General features: G+C 38.6%; 1 protein-coding gene across 2 annotated transcripts in view; it reads right to left on the bottom strand.

The window, feature by feature from the left end:
* Positions 1 to 7,622: 7,622 nt before the first annotated feature.
* GLIPR1L2 (GLIPR1 like 2) overlaps positions 7,623 to 20,553 on the bottom strand; it is a 41,590-nt gene continuing 28,659 nt past the window's right edge. Inside the window, exons 4-7 of one of the 2 annotated variants that reach the window (XM_055095918.2) lie at positions 17,355 to 17,440; positions 10,264 to 10,380; positions 9,601 to 9,627; positions 7,623 to 9,518 (exon numbers count right to left, since the gene is read on the bottom strand). In XM_055095918.2, the coding sequence (XP_054951893.1) occupies positions 9,145 to 9,518; positions 9,601 to 9,627; positions 10,264 to 10,380; positions 17,355 to 17,440 (604 nt within the window). In that variant the 3' untranslated portion in view covers positions 7,623 to 9,144. The remainder of the gene's footprint in view (positions 9,519 to 9,600; positions 9,628 to 10,263; positions 10,381 to 17,354; positions 17,441 to 20,553) is intronic. The other variant, XM_003832893.4, reaches the window with a different exon arrangement.

Here is a 20,553-nt window from a genome sequence, read left to right as displayed (position 1 = left end):
TAGTTTGCACTCACATGGAAAGAATAAAATTTTGCCCTAGAGCTATGTTAACAGTTCTACCCATTGACAGAAAATATTTAGAAGAGATCTGGACTATCTGGAATCCTGTACAATTTCAAATTGATTTATTATATTAATGGCATCATGCTGATCTGGCAGGATGAGCAAGAAGTGACTAGCATACTAGAGGTCTTGGTAAGGCATATGCACTCCAGAGGAATCTGTCACTTCAATAAGAACTTTAGAGATTCAGGGGCCAGGAAGATGCTGATGCACAAATTGCTGCATTTGTATTCTCTATTACAAAGACAGAAGCATAGAAACTGATAGGATACCAAGTGACCATGTGTCCAGAACCATCCATCATGATTTGTGTTTTGTCAGATTGAATCATAAAGTTAGGCAGTTCCAGTTACAACATATCTATAAGATGTAAATGGTACATTTAAGATTGTATCTACGTAGAAACAGAGGGCATACGTAAACTACGTAAGCAGACAAGCTAGAGCTCCATATCACCCACCACAGTTGTACCAGTAATCTTCTTTCAGCTCTCACTTAGCACCATATGAGAGATGGGTTCCTGTCCCATTAGATAAAGGAAATGAAAAAAAGTTCATTCTTGGTTTATCAGTTGGTTGGCTTGACAGGTGGGTACAAGCTGAAAATGGACAATGGCTACATTACAGCCATACTCGGGGCGGCAGCCTTGAAAGACAGTGGTGAGAGAACATTTTCAAGGTGGAACTTTGGGTGTACCTGGCCATTCACTTTGTATGAAAGCAGAAGTGGCCTGAGGTGAAAATAAGTGTGAACTGTGGCAAATGCCTGGCCAGAGTTCAGGGGTTTAGAAATAAAAGAATTGAAAGATCAGAAATAAGAGGGTCTGGGCCAATGACATATGAGTGGAGATATGGGAGTGGGAATGGTGTGTGAAAAGTTTCTATAGATTAATGCCTACCAGAGCCACTGAATAATCAATAGGCAAAATGACTCAACCAGTTGACATTAGTCAGCCTTGGTCCTTTTTCTACCCAGAATAAGTATTACAGGCAAATGGAATGCATGAATGCAACACATAAGTCTGTTTGTATGAACTCCCACTTATTGAGGCTGATCCAAATACCTCTGTATGTATGACCTATCAACAATGTAGATGAGTCCCCACCATGCTACTATTTGAAAAGACCAACTGGCATTTTGTAATAAATTGACTATATTAGTCCCCTTCCATCGTGGAAAAGTCAATAGTTCTTTCTCGTTGAAACAGATACCTGTTCTGACACCCATTCTGGATATGAATTTGACTTTCCAGCCCTCAGAGTCTTAGCCAACACCACAATTTGGGGATTTACTGAGTTCCTGATTCACAGGCATAGAATCCCACAGAAGCAAGCATCCAATCAGAGGTATCACTTTGCAGTAAAGGAGTTTCAGGAGGGGTGTCCTGACTGTGGAACCCACTGGTTGTATTATACATCACACTACGTAGAAATTGCTGGCTGATAAACCATTAGGATAGTCTTTTGAAGGTGCAGCTAAAGTTCCAGCATAGAGGCAGTACAGTTGGCCCTCCATATCTGCAGGTGCTGTGTCTGTGGATACAGCCAACTGCAGATCAAAAATCCCACCCTCACCCACACCAAAGGGAGAGAGTGCCAAAGCACCCTTTGGGACAAAGGAAACCAGACTGTGCACTCTCATCTGCCTGAGAGCTCCCTGCTTGTGAGAAGACGATGATTGTGCCCCTCCCAGCGGAGAAATGGGTGTGGTGTTGGGCTCTGTAGGGAAGGAGGGTGGTCCCACCACAGCAGCCAGGCAGTACCAGTGCCTCGAACGGATGTGGAAATAAGGTCTCCTCCACCCCTCATCTACTGCTGTGGATGTCCCTGCTGGGAATTGACACAGTAGCAGCTGTCCCTGCTGGGAATTGGCACAATAGCACCTGGGGAGAACATTTCTAGGGCTATTGAGGGTTAATTCACCCCCACAGATGGTGTGCCTACTGGCCTAAGCTTGCACAAAGGGTGGGGCCCATCCCAATGTGGAGCATTCGCATTCCTATGGCAGAGTGCAAGTGAGTTGCAGAGCTGTCTGTTAAGGTTTGAGGGAAGAGGTTCTGCCCCAAGGCCATTTCAGGAGTAGCCATGGAATGGGAATATTTCTTGACCTCAGCTGAATTGTGGGCTGAGGATAAGGACAATATCTATTTGAACCAAATAACAAAAGCCCCTGGACAGGTGTGTGATAGGGAAGCAGACTGTCTTCTTGTTTAGTGCAGCCTCCTTTATCCCCCCATAGTGGAGACCTCAGGACCCTGAGCCCCTCTCTGCCCCCCTGCCCCATCAGGGTGGGTGCTTCCACTAGTAACTGGGGTATTCAAAGACGAGTTTGGAAGTCCAGCTCTGCCCAAATTTGTCCCTTGCTCTGGGCTGAGTGAGGAACTCAGGGCATTGAGTAGTCCACAGACCAGCCAACTGCCTGTGACAACAGAAATCCCCTCCCAGTGAACAAAGAAAAAGAACATAGGCATCAACCTCTGTGGTAGCCAGCTTTTACCCATAAGCACCACCTACTGGACTGGAAATTGAAGTGCCCAACCAAATATAAAACCTGCTGACTGAAGAGCACAGTGCTAGGGAATGAGATAAGCTTCCTGAGGCCTCTGCACTCTCAGCCCGGCAGAAGGTAGTGAGCCTGCTTATATACCCAATACATTGCTACTACAATCAGCATTTAAGAAAGCCACCACACAAAAGCTATCTATAACTAAGGAACTCATACAGAACCTTGGCTCACTGAAAGCACCCAGAATCAAAGCCAAATGATTATATACAATATACATTACTACAGTCACACCTTCGAGGGAAAAAAAGTGTCATTCAAAAGAAAGTAAATTCAAAAATAAAAAATGATAGCTTCCTCAGATGAGAAGGAATCAGCGTAAGAATTCCAACAGTATAAAAAACCAGTGTTTCAACACTCCCAAAGGATCATAATAGCTCTCTAGCAATGGATCTTAATCAAAATGAAAATTCTAAAATGACAGATAAAGAATTTAAAATATGTATTGTAAGGAAGCTCAATGAGGTCCAAGATAAAGTTAAAAACCAACACGAAATCAGAAAAAAATTCAGAATATGAATAAACAATTACTAAAGAAATACATATTAAAAAGTAAACTGAACTTCTGGAAATAAAAAAAATTATTGAAGGAGTTACAAAATACAACTGAAAGCTTTAACAATAGACTGGAACAAGCATAAGAAAGACTTTTAGAGCTCGAAGACCAATCCTTTGATTTAACCTAGGCAGACAAAAATTTAAAAAATAAAATAAAATAAATCAACAAAGCCTTCAAGAAATATGGGATTATGTAAAGTGACCAAACCTATGAGTTATAGGCAATCTTAAGCAAGAAGAAGAAGAAGTAAAAAGCTTGGAAAACCTATCCAAGGGAACAATTTGGGAAACCGTCCCTAGTCTTGCTAGAGAATTAGGCATTCAGATACAAGAAGCAAAGAGAATCCCTAGAAGATACTCTACAAGATATACCTCATCAAGTTATATAGTCTTCAGACTATTCAAGTCAATGTGAAGGAAAAAATCCTAAAAGCAGCAGGAGAGAAACATATAATAACTTATAAAGGAAATCCCATCAGACTAACAGCAGACTTCTCAGCATAAACCTTACAAGTCAGAGGAGATTGGGGTTCCATTTTTAATCTTCTTAAAGAAAGGAACTGCCAGCCAAGAATTCTGTATCCTCCTAAGCCAAGTTTCATAAATGAAGAATAAATGAAGTAGTTCTCAGACATGCAAATGCTAAGGGAATTTGTTAACACTAGCCTGGCCCTAAAAGAAATTCTCAGAGAAATTCTAAACATAGAAACAAAAGGATAATATTTGCCATTATAAAAGAACACAAAAGAAAACTCATGGGTCTTATAAAGCAATTATAAGACTAGAAAGCAACTAGGTAACAATTAACATTATGACAAGAATAAAACCTCACGTATCAATATTAATCTTGAATGTCAATGAACTGAATGCTCCACTTTAAAAATTTAGACTGGTGAATTGAATAAAAAGACAAATTCAACCATATGCTGCTTAAAAGAATGCCACCTAATGGGTAAAGACTCAAAGTACAAGGGTGAGAAAAATATCCCATGCAAATGGAAACCAAAAGTGAGCAGAAGTAGCTATACTTATATCAGATAAAATAGACTTTAAATCAACAACAGTAAAAAAAAAAAAAAAAAAAAGACAAAGAAGATCATTATATAATGATAAAGGGATCAATTCAATAAGGAGATATAACAACCTTAAGTATATATGTACCCCAAACTGGAGCACCCAGATTCATAAAACAAATATTCCTAGATGTAAGAAAAGAGATCAACAGCAATAAAATAATAGTGGTGAGGCCGGGTGCGGTGGCTCACGCCTGTAATCCCAGCACTTTGGGAGGCCGAGGCAGGCGGATCACGAGGTCAGGAGATCGAGACCATCCTGGCTAACACGGTGAAACTCTGTCTCTACTAAAAATGCAAAAAATTAGCCAGACATGGTGGTGGGCACCTGTAGTCCCAGCTACTCGGGAGGCTGAGGCAGGAGAATGGCATGAACCCGGGAGGCGGAGCTTGCAGTGAGCCGAGATAGCGCCACTGCACTCCAGCCTGAGCGAAAGAGCAAGACTCCGCCTCAAAAAAAAAATAATAGTGTTGGGCTTCAATACCTGACTGACAATACTAGACAGATTATGGAGGCAGAAAATCAACAAAGAAAGTCTAGACTGAAATGACTCTAAACCAATTAGACCTAATAGACATTTACAGAACAGTGCACAATAACTGCAGAATATATATTTCTCTCATCAGTACATAGAACATTCTCTAAAATAGACCATATACTTGGCCATAAAGCAAGTCTTAATACATTTAAAAAAATCAAAATCATATCAAGTATCTTCTTGGACCAGGGTGGAATAAAATTAGAAATCAATACCAAGAGGAAATCTCAAAACTATACAAATACATGGAAATTAAACAACTTGCTCCTGAATGATCTTTGGGTAAACAATGAAATTAAGGCAGAAATCAATAAAAAATTTTGAAACTAGATACACAACATACCAAAACCTCTGGGATACAGCAAAAGCAGTTCTAAGAGGAAAGTTTATAGTGTTAAATGCCTACATTAAAGAGATAGGAAGATCTCAAATTAACAACCTAACATTGTACCTAAAAAAAAACCAAAAACCTAGAAAAACAAAAACAAACAAAACCTAAAGCTAGCAGAGAAAAGAAATAAAAGATCAAAGCAGAACTAAATGAGATGGAGACCAAAAAAATGATACAAAGGAGCAAAAAATGAAAAATTGGCTCTTTGAAAAGATAAAAAATATTGATAGACTGTTGGTTAGAATAACCATGAATAAAAGAGACAATTCAAATAAACGCAATCGGAAATAACAGGGACATTACATACCTGCCACTTGAGTTGATTTCATGACTTCGTCTTTGGAATAGTGCTGTGATAAACATATGGATGCAGGTGTCTTTTCAATATAATGATTTCTTTTCCTTTGGGTAGTGATATGATTTGGTTCTGTATCGCTACCCAAATCTCATCAGTAGCTCCCATAATTCCCATGAGTTGTGGGAGGGACGCAGTAGGAGATGATTGAATCATGGGGGTGGGTCTTTCCCATGCTGTTCTTGTGATAGTAAATGGGTCTTATGAGACCTGATGGTTTTTAAAATGGGAGTTTCTCTACATAAGCTCTCTCTCTGCCTGCTGCCATCCATGCAAGATGTGACTTGCTCCTCCTTGCCTTCTGCCATGATTGTGAGGCCCCTCCAGCCAGGTGGAACTGTAAGTCCAATAAATCTCTTTCTTTTGTAAAATGCCCAGTCTTGGGTAGGTCTTTATCAGCGGCGTGAAAATGGATTAATACAGTAAATTAGTACCAGTTAAAATGAGTCATTGCTGAAAAGATACCTGAAAATGTGGAAGTGACTTTGGAACCGGGTAACAGGCAGAGGTTGGAACCATTTGGAAGGCTCAGAAGAAGACAGGAAGATGTGGGAAAGTTTGGAACTTCCTAGAGATTTGTTGAATGGCTTTGACCAAAATGCTGATAGTGATATGAACAATAAGGTCCAGGCTGAGGTGGTCTCAGATGGGGTTGAAGAACTTGTTGGGAACTGGAGTAAAAGTGACTCTTGCTATGTTTTATCTAAGAGGCTGGTGGCATTTTGCCCCTGCCCTAGAGATTTGTGGAACTTTGAACTTGAGAGAGATCATTTAGGACATGTGGATGTTGGGAATGAAGTTTTTGGTGTCGAAAAAAAAAAAAAAAAAGAATGCAGGAACAAACAATCTCTCAGCCAGGTGAGCTTTACTTTCTGCAGAAAGGGTGATACTCAGTAGCCGTCCAGCCACGAGAGCACACCAAACAAAGGAGACAGAGTAATTTATAACCTGACATGTCTACCCTACTGCTGTGTCCAGTTTTCATTGGCTGGAATAGGACCTCACATTTTACACTTTACCTGATTGGTTATTAGTTTAAAACTTTCTTAATTAGGTAAGGGGAATAGAACAAAGAAAGAAAAGGAAGTTGCCCAGGGATAGTTAAGGAAGCATCTCCAAATAAGGAGTGGCATGCACTATGGGCTGGGGCTTGTCCACTTCTGTCCAGGCATGCCGGAGCAAGCTAGGACAGCTGATTTGGAATATATATATATAATCCATTATATAAATATATATATGTATATATAAATAATCCACTATATATATATAATCCACTATATATATATATAAAATCCACTATATATATATAGCAATCTTATAGTAAGAAATTGTGACTTTTTATAATCTTTGAAAAAGAACTCCCATTTCTCACATGGAGGAAGAAATTTCTAAGCAGTAAAGCTTTCAAGAGGTGACTTGGGTTGTTTTATGAAAGAAACAGAGCATAAAAGTTTGGAAAATTTGCAGCCTGTCAATGTGATAGAAAGAAAAACCTATCTTCTGAGGAGAAATTGAAGCTGGCTGCAGAAACTTGCATAAGTAATGAGGAGATGAATGTTAATCTCCAAGACAATAGGGAAAATGTCTCCAGTCCGTGTCAAGAGTTTTCACCAGAGCCCCTCCCATCACAGGCCTGGAGGCCTAGGAGAAAATGGTTTCCTGGGCCAGGCCCAGGTTCTGTTAGGCATACAGATACATAACAAGTTAGTCATGTGTGGGAATTAATAAATGAAGAAATTGTACTTGTAAATGCATCAAATGTTCACAAATCCAAGGTCAGTTTTCTTATTTTAAAACTAGAAGCAATGCCAGCTCCACAGGAATGGTTTTGAATATCAAATATTTACATGAAAGGACTTTGGAAGCTATGAAATACAACACAAATGTACAATAATAATAATAAATAACGTCACTGTAGAGAACTAGCCCTTTTCTCTACCTAAGGCTTTTTCTCAGGGGACTGGTGGAACAGAGGCTGACTTCATAGATAGAAAAATATCTAATTTCTACAAACAGGAGCTCTTTGAAAAAAAACAAAGCAAAGGAAACAAACCAAACAGAAACATTCAAATCCAAGAGGATAGCTCAGGGCTTTTTAATATAATTCTCATCTTGCCCTACTTTGAACAGGTTTTTAACAGAATATTGATACAACTAAAGAACAACAGAGTAAATACACATAGCATTTATACCATTTGAGGTATTTGGCTATGCTAGGTTTTTTTTTTTTTTTTCTTTCCCTCAGTGGAACCACACATTGAGAAATATAGCTTTAGAACACAATATTCTATCAAAACCAGAAAACAGAGATTGTTTTATTTGAAAACATCAGATATGCAGTGATTCTTTCTTTCAATGTCATTTCTTTCACTTAAACCTTCAGGTTTATTAAGCCTCTGATTCTCAATTAGAATAAGTTCTCTAAGTCCCTGTCATAAATAGAATTATATCAACCTTTCACATCTCAGTCACATTGAGTTCTAATAAGTGTGCAACAATAAGACAGCTGAGTATGGAATGGCAATTGGAAAAATATTATACATTGCTTTTTGCCTATTTTAAAATTGAGTAATAAAAGGTATTTATTATTTTGCCATATAAGGTGCTGAGTTCAGGAATATTTTCATGGGAATCAAGTTTTTCCCTCAGGTGTTTGCTTAGTGTACTTCACAACTACTATTGATTCCTTTACAAAGTTGATCCATGAATATTCATTGATGGAAGAGGTCTTAGTGGTCATCTAGTACTATCCATTTATTTTATAGATAAAGAAATCTCCTATGCTAGGTATTTTTATTTAGTTCATTTATTAGTATTACTAGTGGTAAGTAGTTATCTTATTAATCTGTTAACTTTTACTATACCTATTGAATAACAAGTTAATAGTTTTTAAAAAATTTATTTATTTTATCATATAAATTTGGAAGCACCCAGATTCCTCTACCACAACTAATTAAAATTCTGGCATTTATTAGCCCTTGGTGGCAGAAAATTACAGCAAGTCTTTAATGAAATATTGAACATTAATTATAAATAATAAGTTTGCATCCTAGCAGGATATACAGGTACCACTTAAACTATTCCAAAAACCACAAAGACAAATAATAATATTAGATACCTTAATATCACATGAAAATACCACTACCACCAATAAAAACTATGACAGTAACAGTAAAAACAAAAAAATACAAATTTTATTCAATGGTTGTTATGAACTTGGAATGATCTTAAGCACCTTACTATTTAAAACACAGAGATGGAAACATGTTTAGAAAATGAAAATTCCCTACTTTATTAGAATAACATGGTGAAATCTTAAGATTAATTAGACTGGTCAAATGTTTTTCAGTGCTTTTCCTGTCATGTCTTTATCTGTTCTTAGTGTCAAAGAGCCCACCTTACATGTTTTTTGTTTCTTTGTTTTACAAATTTAAATTGATTGAATAAGTATAGGAGAGAAGGGAATAAAAAACATTCCAATGGTGGTTTGCATATTTTCTTTCTTGTTAAAACTCAGTGTTTTACTTTTTTTTTTTCTGTCTTTTTTTGTATTACACTTTTGGTTTATATTGGTGATACATCTTTTTCCTCCTCTTTCTACTCTTATTTTTCCTCTTCCTCCATCTTTTCTTTTTGTGTTTCCTCCTCCTCCTCCTCTCTCTCTTCTTTTTCCTCCTCCATTTCCATTATTTCCATTTCCATTTCCTCTTTCTCTTTCTTCTCTTCCTCTTTTTCCATTTCCTCTTTCTCTTTCTTCTCTTCCTCTTTTTCCTCCTCTTCATTCTCTGCTTCAGATTCCTCAGGGGTAAATATCATTTGTTGTTCCAACAAGATATTTGGAAACTGAGACTGTACTATCAAAACAGTTATGACACACAGGATAAAACATAATATTCTCAATAATAAAATGAATGTGCACAGTGGATCACACACAACTGGCCGGGGCATTTCCCATTTTGGATACCAAAATCGGTAATCTGTAAACAAAGAAGCAATTTAAAGCTGGATTTCATATAAAGCAGTTCAATTGTTCAAGAAATAAAGGACAACAATACATACATGTGGCTTGGTCACGATCTGCATTACCTAGAAAGAAAAAGAAAGTCCACAAAAATTACATAAAATTTCTTCTTTGTCTAAAAAATAAGATAATCTCCCAATAATAGTGTCACTTTCTCCTAGTTCTCAGGCATTATCTTTGATGTCCTCCCTCCAACCAGTAGCCAATTTTAAAGTACAATATATTCTCTTTTAGTGAAATCAGCCTGTTCTGCTACAGAAAGTATGGAAATATATGCGTAAAGAGATATGCATTCTAGTGCTAATTCTGGCTTTATGTCATTGACCTTACATACATTTCTCCACTTCTGCCCTTAAAATATTGTTCCAGCTCCAACATTCTAGGATTCTACAATATCTATTTTCATCTCTCTTTGCCCCCACAGATAACTCCTAATTAATCTTAGAAATCTATTCACTTTCCTCATTTAATTCTTATTTTCAGAAGCTTTCAGTTGCTCTTAATTTCCCAGAAGGTAAAGTTAGCTCTATAGCCTGGCATTCAATATTTTTAGTTAACTAGTCCAATGAGATAATAATAGTTTTTAGGAAATAAATTCCCTTTCTTCTGCTCATTTGGGCTGAGAGATGTATCAGTCCATTTTCATACTGCTATAAAGAACTACCTGAGACTGGGTAATTTACAAAGAAAAGAGGTTTTGCCTGTAGTCTCAGCTACTTGGGAGGCTGAGGCAGGATAATCACTTGAACCCTGGAGGCGGAGGTTGCCGTGAGCCAAGATTGTGCCATTACACTCCAGCCTGGCGACAGAGCAAGACTCTGTCTCAAAAAAAGAAAAGAAAAGAAAAGAAAAGGTTTAATTGGACTCATAGTTCTGCATAGCTGGGCAGGCCTCAGGAAATTTAAAATCATGGTGGAAGGTGAAGGGGAAACAAGGCACATCTTACATGGTGGCAGGAGGGAGAGTGAGGGGAGAACTGCCGAACACTTTTAAACCACCAGATCTTATGAGAATTCATTCACTATCATGAGAACAGCATGGGGGAAACTGTCCCCATGATCCAATCACCTCCCACCAGGTCCCTCCCTCAGCACTTGGAGATTACCATTTGAGATGAGATTTGAGTGGGAACACAGAGCCAAACCATATCATTCTGCCACAGCCCCTTCCAAATCTCATGTCCTTCTCACATTTCAAAACACAATCAGGCCTTTCCAAGGGTCCCCAAAGTCTAAACTCATTCCAGCATTCACCCAAAAGTCCAAGTTCAAAGTCTCATCTGAGACAAGACAAGTCCCTTCCATCTATAAGCTTGTAAAATCAAAAGCAAGTTAGTTACTTCTAAGATACAACGAAGGTACAGGCATTGGGTAAATGCTCCCATTCCAAATGGGAGAAATTGGCCAAAACAAAGGGGCTACAGGCCCCATGCAAGTTCAAAACCCAACAGGACAGTCATTACATCTTAAAGCTCCAAAATAATCTCCTTTGGCTCCATGTCTTACATCCAGGGCTGATGCAAGGGGTAGGCTCCCAAGGACTTGGGAAGCTCTGCCCCTGTGGCTCTGAAGGGTTCAGGCCCTGTGGCTGCTTTCACAGGCTGGCATTGAGTACCTGTGGCTTTTCCAGGCACATAGTGCAAGTTGTCATTCTGGGATCTGGAGGATGGTGGCCCTCTTCTCACAGCTCTATTATGCAGTGCCCCAGTAGGGACTCTGTGTGGTGGCCCCCACTCCACATTTCCACTCTGCATTGCCCTAGTAGAGGTTCTCCATGAGGGCTCCACCCCTGCAGCAAACTTGTGCCTGGACATCCAGGTGTTTCCAAACATCCTCTGAAATCTACGTGAAGGCTCCCAAAGCTCAACTCTTGTCATCTATGCACCTGCAAGCCTAACACCACATGGATGCTGCCAAGGTGCTACCAAGGCTTGGGGCTTGCACCCTTTAAAGCAATGGCCTGAGCTGTACCTTGGCCCCTTTGAGCCACAGCTTAAGTTGGAATGGCTGGGAGGCAGGGCACCATGTCCCAAGGCTACACAGAGCAGCGGGGACCGGGCCTGGCCCATGAAACCATTTTTCCCTCCTAGGCCTCTGGGCCTGTGATGGGAGGGGCTGCCATGAAGATCTCTGAAATATCCTGGAGACGTTTTCCCCATTGTCTTGGTGATTAACATTTGGCTCCTTGTTACTTATGCAAATTTCTGCAGCCAGCTTGAATTTCTCCCCAGAAAAAAAATATATATATATTTTTTCTACCACATGGTCAGGCTGCAAATTTTCCAAACTTTTATGCTCTGCTTCCCTTTTAAACATAGGTTTTAATTTCAGATCATCTCTTTGAGAATACATAAGACTGTATGCTTTTACAAACAGCCAGGTCACATCTTGAGTGCTTTTCTGCTTAGAAATTTCTCCTGCCAGATACCCTAAATCATCTGTCTCAAGCTCAAAGTTCCACAGATTTCTAGGGCATGGGTAAAAATGCCACCAGCCTGTTTGCTAAAGCATAGCAAGAATGACCTTTATTCCAGTTCCCAACAAGTTTCCCATCTCCATCTGAGACCACCTCAGCCTGGATTTCATTGTCCATATCACTATCAGCATTTTGGTCAAAACTATTCAACAAGACTCTAGAAAGTTCCAAACTTTCCCACATCTTCCTGTCTTCTTCTGAGCCCTCCAAATGGTTCCAACCTCTGCCTGTTACCCAGTTCCAAAGTTGCTTCCACATTTTCAGGTATCTTTTCAGCAATGCCTCACTATAACTGGTACCAATTTCATGTATTAGTTGATTTTCACACTGCTAAAAAGAACTACCTGAGACTGGATAATTTACAAAGAAAGGAGGTTTAACTGACTCACAGTTCTGCATGGCTGGAGAGGCCTCAGGAAACTTACAGTCATAACAGAGGGTGAAGGGGAAGCAAGGCACATCTTACATGGTGGCAGGAGAGGCGGGGGGCAACTGCCAAACACTTTAAACCATCAGATCTCATGAGAACTCACTCACTATCATGAGAACAGCATGAGAGAAACTGCCCCCCTGATCTAATTACCTCCCACCAGGTCCCTCCCTCAACATGTGGGGATTACAATTCAAGATGATATTTGGGTGGGGACACAGAGCTAAACAATATGATGGTCAGATAACCAATCCTGAATTCCACTAGGAAGCATAGTAGGAGGATAAATGAGTTCTCACATAGAGAGCCCAATAGCAACAAAGAACTTTGTCTTGCAATAATATTACTCTTAGGGGAAAATTTAGAACTCGTTGTTAAGGCACCTTGGAGATGAACTGACCTTCCTTTGGATCTTTGCAGTTATTTTAGCCTTTTGCGCTTGGTCTTACTTCATATTTTATGTAATGATTTCTATATTAGATTTTCTTTTAAAAAGTCTTTTGTCATATAGTTTGTATTTTCTCATTTGGTATTTGTGTGTCTATTGATACCTTAGTATGAGCAGTTATGTAATAGTATGTTTATTCTTTGCATCTTTCTTCACTTCTCATCATTAATTTTCATTGATTATATGTTTCATTAAATAGTTACATACATTTAAACTTACTTACACCTCTATTGTTTGTCAGCTTTAAATATTCTATTTAGTATCTTTGGCCCTTAGCTATAAATAATGAGGAAATAAGCTATTTTTTCTATCTCTCTCTTCTCCTCCCAAGTTTTATTAATTGTATCATTTGTATGTTTCCAATATTTCTTGTATTTTTTTTGTGACTATAACTCTCAGATTGTTTGAGTTTTAGTCTATCCGTTAAGATTCAGGGCTCACAGAGAGTTCTTTCACTCAAGTTTTTTCATTCATCTCTTCTTTTTGGTGAATGTCATCCTTTAGTTTATTGAAGAAGTGCTCATGAGAACTATACACCAAATGTAACTGCATGCTCCCAAAACATCTGTCTATTTCATTACACTTGAATAATAGGTTTTGCTGTATATAAATTCTTGGTTGACACTTCTTACATTAAGGGTATATAGGCATCATTCCACCATCTCTTAGCATTTACTGTTATGGTAGAGAAGTTTGAAGCCAGACTGAATTTTCCCCCTTTACGTGGGAACATCAATTGCCAAAGCAGCATTACTACCACGTGAGTGTGAAGTCAATTTTGTATTGTAGAGCTGAAACCAGGAAGTACAGTTCTGTGAATTATTTTCTCTGTATAGCTTCAGGTAAGAGTTTGCCAATGACAGGAATGCAAATGAAATAGGAAAGATATAAGAAAAGCAACCACCGGGGTGATAGTAGGCCAGGTAAGATGGATCAATGTGAGTTTCACAGTGGCTTCTTAGTATAATACAATGGAGAACTATCTGCTTTGTAGCCACTTCTCTGCCTTACTGTGGCCACTTCCCTGACCTTCACTCCCTTAGTGTTTACAGTATTCAGATAAACTGTATTTCCTATGTTAAATACTTTATTGCTAAAATACTTAGAGTGACTATTTTTCTAATTCAACCCAGACTGTTAAACTTCTTAATAACTGATCTTACATTTTTGCTTGGATGCTTTAAGATTCTTTCTTTTCCACTGAAGTCCAGTAATTTACTAGTCTATGTCTACTGTGTTGACTATTTTGTGTCACTTTTTCCTGGCACATAGTGTGCACTTTCAATGTTTAAGATTCAAGTAATTTTATTTCTGTAAAATTTGTTTTATTACTTATTTAAATATCTATATATCTCTCTCTAGTTGTATTTTCTGTTCTATTGTTTTGGTTCTGTTCTTGAGGTCCTACAATTATTCACATGTTGAAACTGAGTCCATAGTTATAGTTTTATCTGTGTATATATACACATTTATATATATGTTTATTAAAATTCTTAATTTCCAACACTTAAAATTCCAATTCACCACCATAAGATTCATGCTTACTTTTTTCCTTTACATATTTGTATTCCATTTCTGACAGTGAGAAAACTAGCCCCCATTATACTTTTAATTTATTTTTTTGATCAATCCCCCAGTATGCTTCCGATCTCCCATCATTGTCTCTAGCCCCTAGCACGCATAGGTGCCCTCCTCACTCTGCTTAGACACTGAGATTTAGCAAATAAAAATAAATTATGTCAGGTTACATTTGAATCTCAGAAAGCAATAAATATTGTTTTAGTATAAGTTTGTCCAATGTAATATTTGGAATATGTTTATGCTGAAAAATTGTCTTGTATTAATTGGCCAACTTAGGGGCTGGCCCTGCGCTGGGACACCCTCCCACCGTGCTCAGACTTTGAAACCCAGCTCTGGGCTTCTTCATGTGTGGATTCCTTCCTTACCCCACTTGGGCCCTGACTTCACCCATGTCAAGTCATCTTCCCCACATTAAAACTTTCCTCACCTAATTTGCACTCAGACACCTCATGTGTGATTGCCCCTAAGTATGGATGCCCCCTTTACTGGCTTAGGTTCTGAAATCTCTTCTCAGCCCACTCCAACATGGACTCTTCTCCTTATTCTTCTTGGCCTCCAACAACCACTGCAGGACCATCCCCCCAGGGATGCCTTCCTCAGTGGCTCAGACTCTCCCTTCCATCCCATGTTGATGCTGTCCTCACCTTGCCTGGGCACAGATGCTACATACTGAGTCATCCCTGCATGGACATCTTTTTATTCTGCTCTGGCTCTGATACCCCAAACCTCATGTATGGACAGTTACTTCATTCCATGAGGTCTCTGACTTCCCACACATGGCCACATCTCTATGTGGACAGCATCCTTACCTTGCTTAGGTTTCCTTTCCGTGCCCATTGCATCTCGTGTGGATCCTTTGTTATGCTGTTTAGGCTCTAACATATCACCTTTGGATGCCCCTCTGTGTAGATGACTACATTCCCCTGACCTGCCCAATGACTTTAGCATTGAATTTCTCAGAAAAAGAAAGACAAGGAAGAGAGGAAGAGCAAGAGTTTGCATCTTGATTCAAGTGAAGCAAGAGCAGAAATGTTAGGGTGGATTCATCCCTGTAATGGTGTTATAGTAAAACTGTCCACTAGTTTTTGTTTCTGTTTTTTCTTCAGCACAAAAACATAATATATTTGGGAGGCTGAGGTAGGAGAATCACTTGAGGCCAGGAGTTCGAGACCAGCCTGGGCAACATAACAAGATCCTGTCTCTGCAAAAAATAAAAAAAAAAAAATTAGCTGGGCATGGTGGCACCTGTCCGTAGTCTTAGCTACTTGGGAGGCTGAGGCAGGAGGATCACCTGAGCCCAGGAATTCGATGTTACAGTGAGCTATGATCATGCCACTGCATTCCAGCCTGTGTGACAGAGCAAGACCCTGTCTCTTTTCCAGAATCTACAAAGAACTTAAACAAATTTACAAGAGAAAAACAAACAACCCCACCGAAAAGTGGGCAAAGGATATGAACAGACACTTCTCAAAAGAAGACATTTATGCATCCAACAAACATATGAAAAAAAGCTCATCATCACTGGTCATTAGAGAAATGCAAATCAAAACCACAATGAGATACCATCTCATGCCAGTTAGAACAGTGATCATTAAAAAGTCAGGAAACAACAGATGCTGGAGAGGATGTGGAGAAATAGGAACACTTTTACACTGTTGGTGGGAGTGTAAACTAGTTCAACCATTGTGGAAGACAGTGTGGGGATTCCTCAAGGATCTTGAACCAAAAATACTATTTGGCCCAGTAATCCCATTACTGGGTACATACCCAAAGAATTATAAATCATTCTACCATAAAGACACCTGCAAACATATGTTTATTGCAGCACTGTTCACAATAGCAAATACTTGGAACCAACCCAAATGCCCATCAATGATAGACTGGATAAAGAAAGTGTGGCACATATACACCATGGAATACTATGCAGCCATAAAAAAGGATGAGTTCATTTCCTTTTCAGGGACATGGATGAAGCTGCAAACCATCATTCTCAGCAAACTATCACAAGAACAGAAAACCAAACACTGCATGTTCTCACTCATAAGTGGGAGTTGAACAATGAGAACACATGGACACAGGGAGAAGAACATCACACACTGGGGCCTGTCAGGGGGTCAGGGCTAGGGGAGGAATAGCTTAGGAGAAATATCTAATGTAGATGATGGGTTGATGGGTGCAGCAAACCACCATGGCATGTATATACCTAGGTAACAAACCTGCACGTTCTGCACAGGTACCCCAGAACTTAAAGTATAATAATTAAAAAACAATATAATATGCTATTTACTTATTATCCAAATTTATCTCCTACCATATTCCTCTAAGCATTGTATATTTTAGCTACAGTTATACTTTTGGAGTATATTCTCTCATGTTTGGAAAAACTAAAAGAAAAATGTAATCAAACATATTTTCTACTTTTTACTTTTGAAATATTTGGAGATTTCAGCTTTTTGGAGGAAAAACTAAAAGAAAAGGGTATTAAATATATGCTACTTCATAAATATTTTGGAATATACTATCCTTTAAAGCAGTTATTATCAAACAGGCTGCTGTTTGGGCATAAACTGTGAAGCTTTTTAAGGGTATAACTGTTAGTTCTCATTCTTTCTTTCTGACACTCTGGTATGTCCTCAGGGGAAGGAATAGGGTTAAGATAGAACAGAAAAAGCTCTGCAGTTTAGAAAAATCTAAAGATGATACTGTGTCAACCATCCTTTGATAACATAATAGTAGCATTCTGATCAAAGGAATAATATTAACATGACCATAAAAAACTAGTGTTCAATCGCTTATTTTTCTTGTTGTCCAATCCATTATGCATTTTTTTCATGTTTAAGTTATTTTCTTTATCTTACTGCATAGAAAATCTGTGCATTTGTCACGTCTGCCACATCGAGTACAAAATATTCCTGGTTCATAAGGTCTTCTCGTCAGTGTTCCTCTACAAACAAAAAAGCAGAAAACATTTAGTTAGAATAAGCTTCCATTTTTACATGTAATTTAAATAATATAGTTACTAATTTTTAATCAGGTTAAAAAGGCGGGTTAAGAAACTGGACTTGAGGAAATACTTTAATTAGAGATTCAATGTTTCCCTTTTGTTCTCCCCTAGGAAACAGTCTTTTCTGAAACGAATTCCCATGCCCTAGAAACAAAGTATTATAATTAAATATAAGAATCGGTTTTAAAGCTTCTTTCATTTTAGTTTATAGCAAAATGTATCCTTTAAAAATGAATGATGTAGACCGGGCACGGTGGCTTATGCCCGTAATCCCAGCACTTTGGGAGGCTGAGGCAGGCAGATCACGACGTCAGGAGATCGAGACCATCCTGGCTAACACGGTGAAACCCTGTCTCTACCAAAAATACAAAAAATTAGCCAGGTGCGGTGGCAGGTGCCTGTAGTCCCAGCTACTCGGGAGGCTGAGGCAGGAGAATGGCGTGAACCCAGGAGGCGGAGCTTGCAGTAAGCTGAGATGGGCCACTGCACTCCAGCCTGGGCAACAGAGTGAGACTCTGTCTCAAAAAAAAAAAAAAAAGAATGATGTAGGCTGGGTGGGGTAGCTTCCCCACCTGTAATGCTGGTGCTTTGGGAGGCCAAGGTGGGATAATCTCTTGAGACCAGGAGTTCGAGACCAGCCTGGGTAACATAGCAAGACCTCGTCTCTTCAAAAAGATATATTTTTTTAATTAGCCGGGCATGGTGCGTGCCTGTAGTCCCAGCTACTCGGGATACTGAGGAGGGAGGATCAGTTGAGTCCAGGAGTTTGAGGCTGCAGTGAGCTGACTGTGCCACTGCACTCTAGCCTGGGCAACAGAGCAAGGCTCTGTCTCTAAAATAAATAAAGAAATAAAATTTAAAAATAAATGATATAGAATTTTTTATAATTAATTGCTTCCTGGTTGGCCCAAATACATAAAAAGTTTCATAGAAATGATATATTAAGTATCTGTAGAGTTTACAAAATTCTGAAATGCTTGTGTCCCAAAGACTCATCTGCATCAATTATTTTGGGGGTATATATAAAAACACATAAATTTATAAAGAAGCAAATAAATATAAATGGGAGTTTACAAAGTTGATTTAACCCATTGTACAGAGCTAAAGAGAGAAGTAAGAAATAATTACATCAATTGCCTACAGCTAAATGAGAAAAAAGGCCCTAAAGTACTTTTAAATTGGGAAATTTAAATAAATGATCTAGGATAAGAAAGGTAGAAAAAACAAGTAGGGAAAAGATACATTTGAGTGGGGGCAGCATCATTAATCCTGGTAATTTAATCAGTATTGCCTATTTACCTGGTATATAATTGGGAGCTATAAAAACAAACATTCGTTATCTAAGTCCTTGGTTAGGCCTTCTAGAAGAATGGCCAAGCCTAAGAAATATATATTCAAAAACCTGAGTATCACATTTCTCAGATATATCTTATTTAATCAGAGAGTTTGGGTGATACCCAATAAGGCATCTGATACCCTTGAATTGTAAGCATTCAAGTCCATCAGGAACATCCAGAGGTTTGTGGTTATTTGTAGATCATATATCACTTCTTCAATTTCACTGTTCTATTATCCAACTATTTCAAGAAAGAAATGCATTTTGTTTAGAACCCAGCCAGAGCAGAAACTCAAGAGTTGATCTAGTCACCTTTAGCTACAACCTGGTCTATTTTTCCTGTCCCAACCCCTTTTCACCAAAACAGATGCCTCCAACACAAAAGCAGATGTATTGTCTCCTAAGGTCCCAAGGATGGGGGACCTCTGTCCTTATACCTAAGTAAAAAGCTACTCACTATAAAAACTGCCTTTGAGAACTAGAGCATAGTCCCATCACCCCAAGATCATAATGTCTGATATCTGTAGCGTGGAAAAACTGTGGGAAGGCAAATAAATAAATATAATAATGCATACATACATACATAAAACTGAAAATAAATAAATCCACACTGTGGTAGACTACAATGAGTCCCCTCTTTCAAAGATTTGAGTTTTATAATCATTATTTCTATTAGACAGCCAGAAATGTCAGGCTAATACCCTCCCCTATGTTAATCTTCCTCTAGTTCTGAGTTTCTAAGAAAGTGAACCTAAATTAACTTGAGTCTGAATCCACAACAAAACTCCCAACTTCAATTGGAATTATTGGGCCAGATTAGGAGGAAATAATAGGTAACTATCTATAAGCAGCAAAGTCCACTGAAATTTCACAGCTGCCCTGGCAGTGCCTTAGAAAATTTGCATTTTCTAAGAAGCAGACCAGTGGTTCACCAAGACCAAGTCAAGACTCTTGAACACAGTCTTCTAGAACTTTTCTTAGCCTCTATCTGGCCATAGCCTCAGTACAATGCTACCTATAGAGCATGTGTCCAGATCCTAGATAAGGACATGTTACCTGGGCGGCCTAACAGACAAGTGTACCCATTTCCAACCCCAATTTCATTAGAAGGCCATTATTCAAACTTTGATATAGATACACAGTCTTTCAAAATGAGAGCACAATTCTGGTGGTTGTAGAAACTTTCTTTGCCTACACTAGACTCGTATCTGCCACTATCTTGTTCATCAAGGAGGTAATCCAGCCCATAGCTTGACAACCTAGCAATTACAATTTGTAGGCAGATTCTTCAAAGTTCTCCATCCAGACTCACATAGTCTGTACATTATTCACAGAACAAGAGCCAAAGCACATGAAACAGATGTCGATTTTTCCATCTCATACAGCCAGAACAACTAGACTACTTACAACTCGTTTCATTTTTCACTACTTCTTATGTATCACCACAACACTGACTTCTAGTTTGTTTCTGGAAGATCTATGGGTTTTCCAAGAAGACTTATTTTTTTCCAAGAAGAATCTATTCCAATAAGTTTAAGAGAAATACAGTGTAGGCAGCAGCAAGGAAGATAAACTATAATAGAGATCCCATCTGGCTGTCTTTCTGCAACATCTAATATATTTGTCTTTGCCAAAAATTCCATGACTACTTCCTGGGCCTATTCAAGGTCAACGAAAGTATGAACTCTGTTGTTTTTCTGTCTCAAATTATCCCTGT

The sequence above is a fragment of the Pan paniscus genome, chromosome 10 (assembly GCF_029289425.2).
Source record: "Pan paniscus chromosome 10, NHGRI_mPanPan1-v2.0_pri, whole genome shotgun sequence".
In the NCBI taxonomy this organism is placed as follows: domain Eukaryota; kingdom Metazoa; phylum Chordata; class Mammalia; order Primates; family Hominidae; genus Pan; species Pan paniscus.
This window is presented reverse-complemented; position numbering and strand designations above follow the sequence as displayed.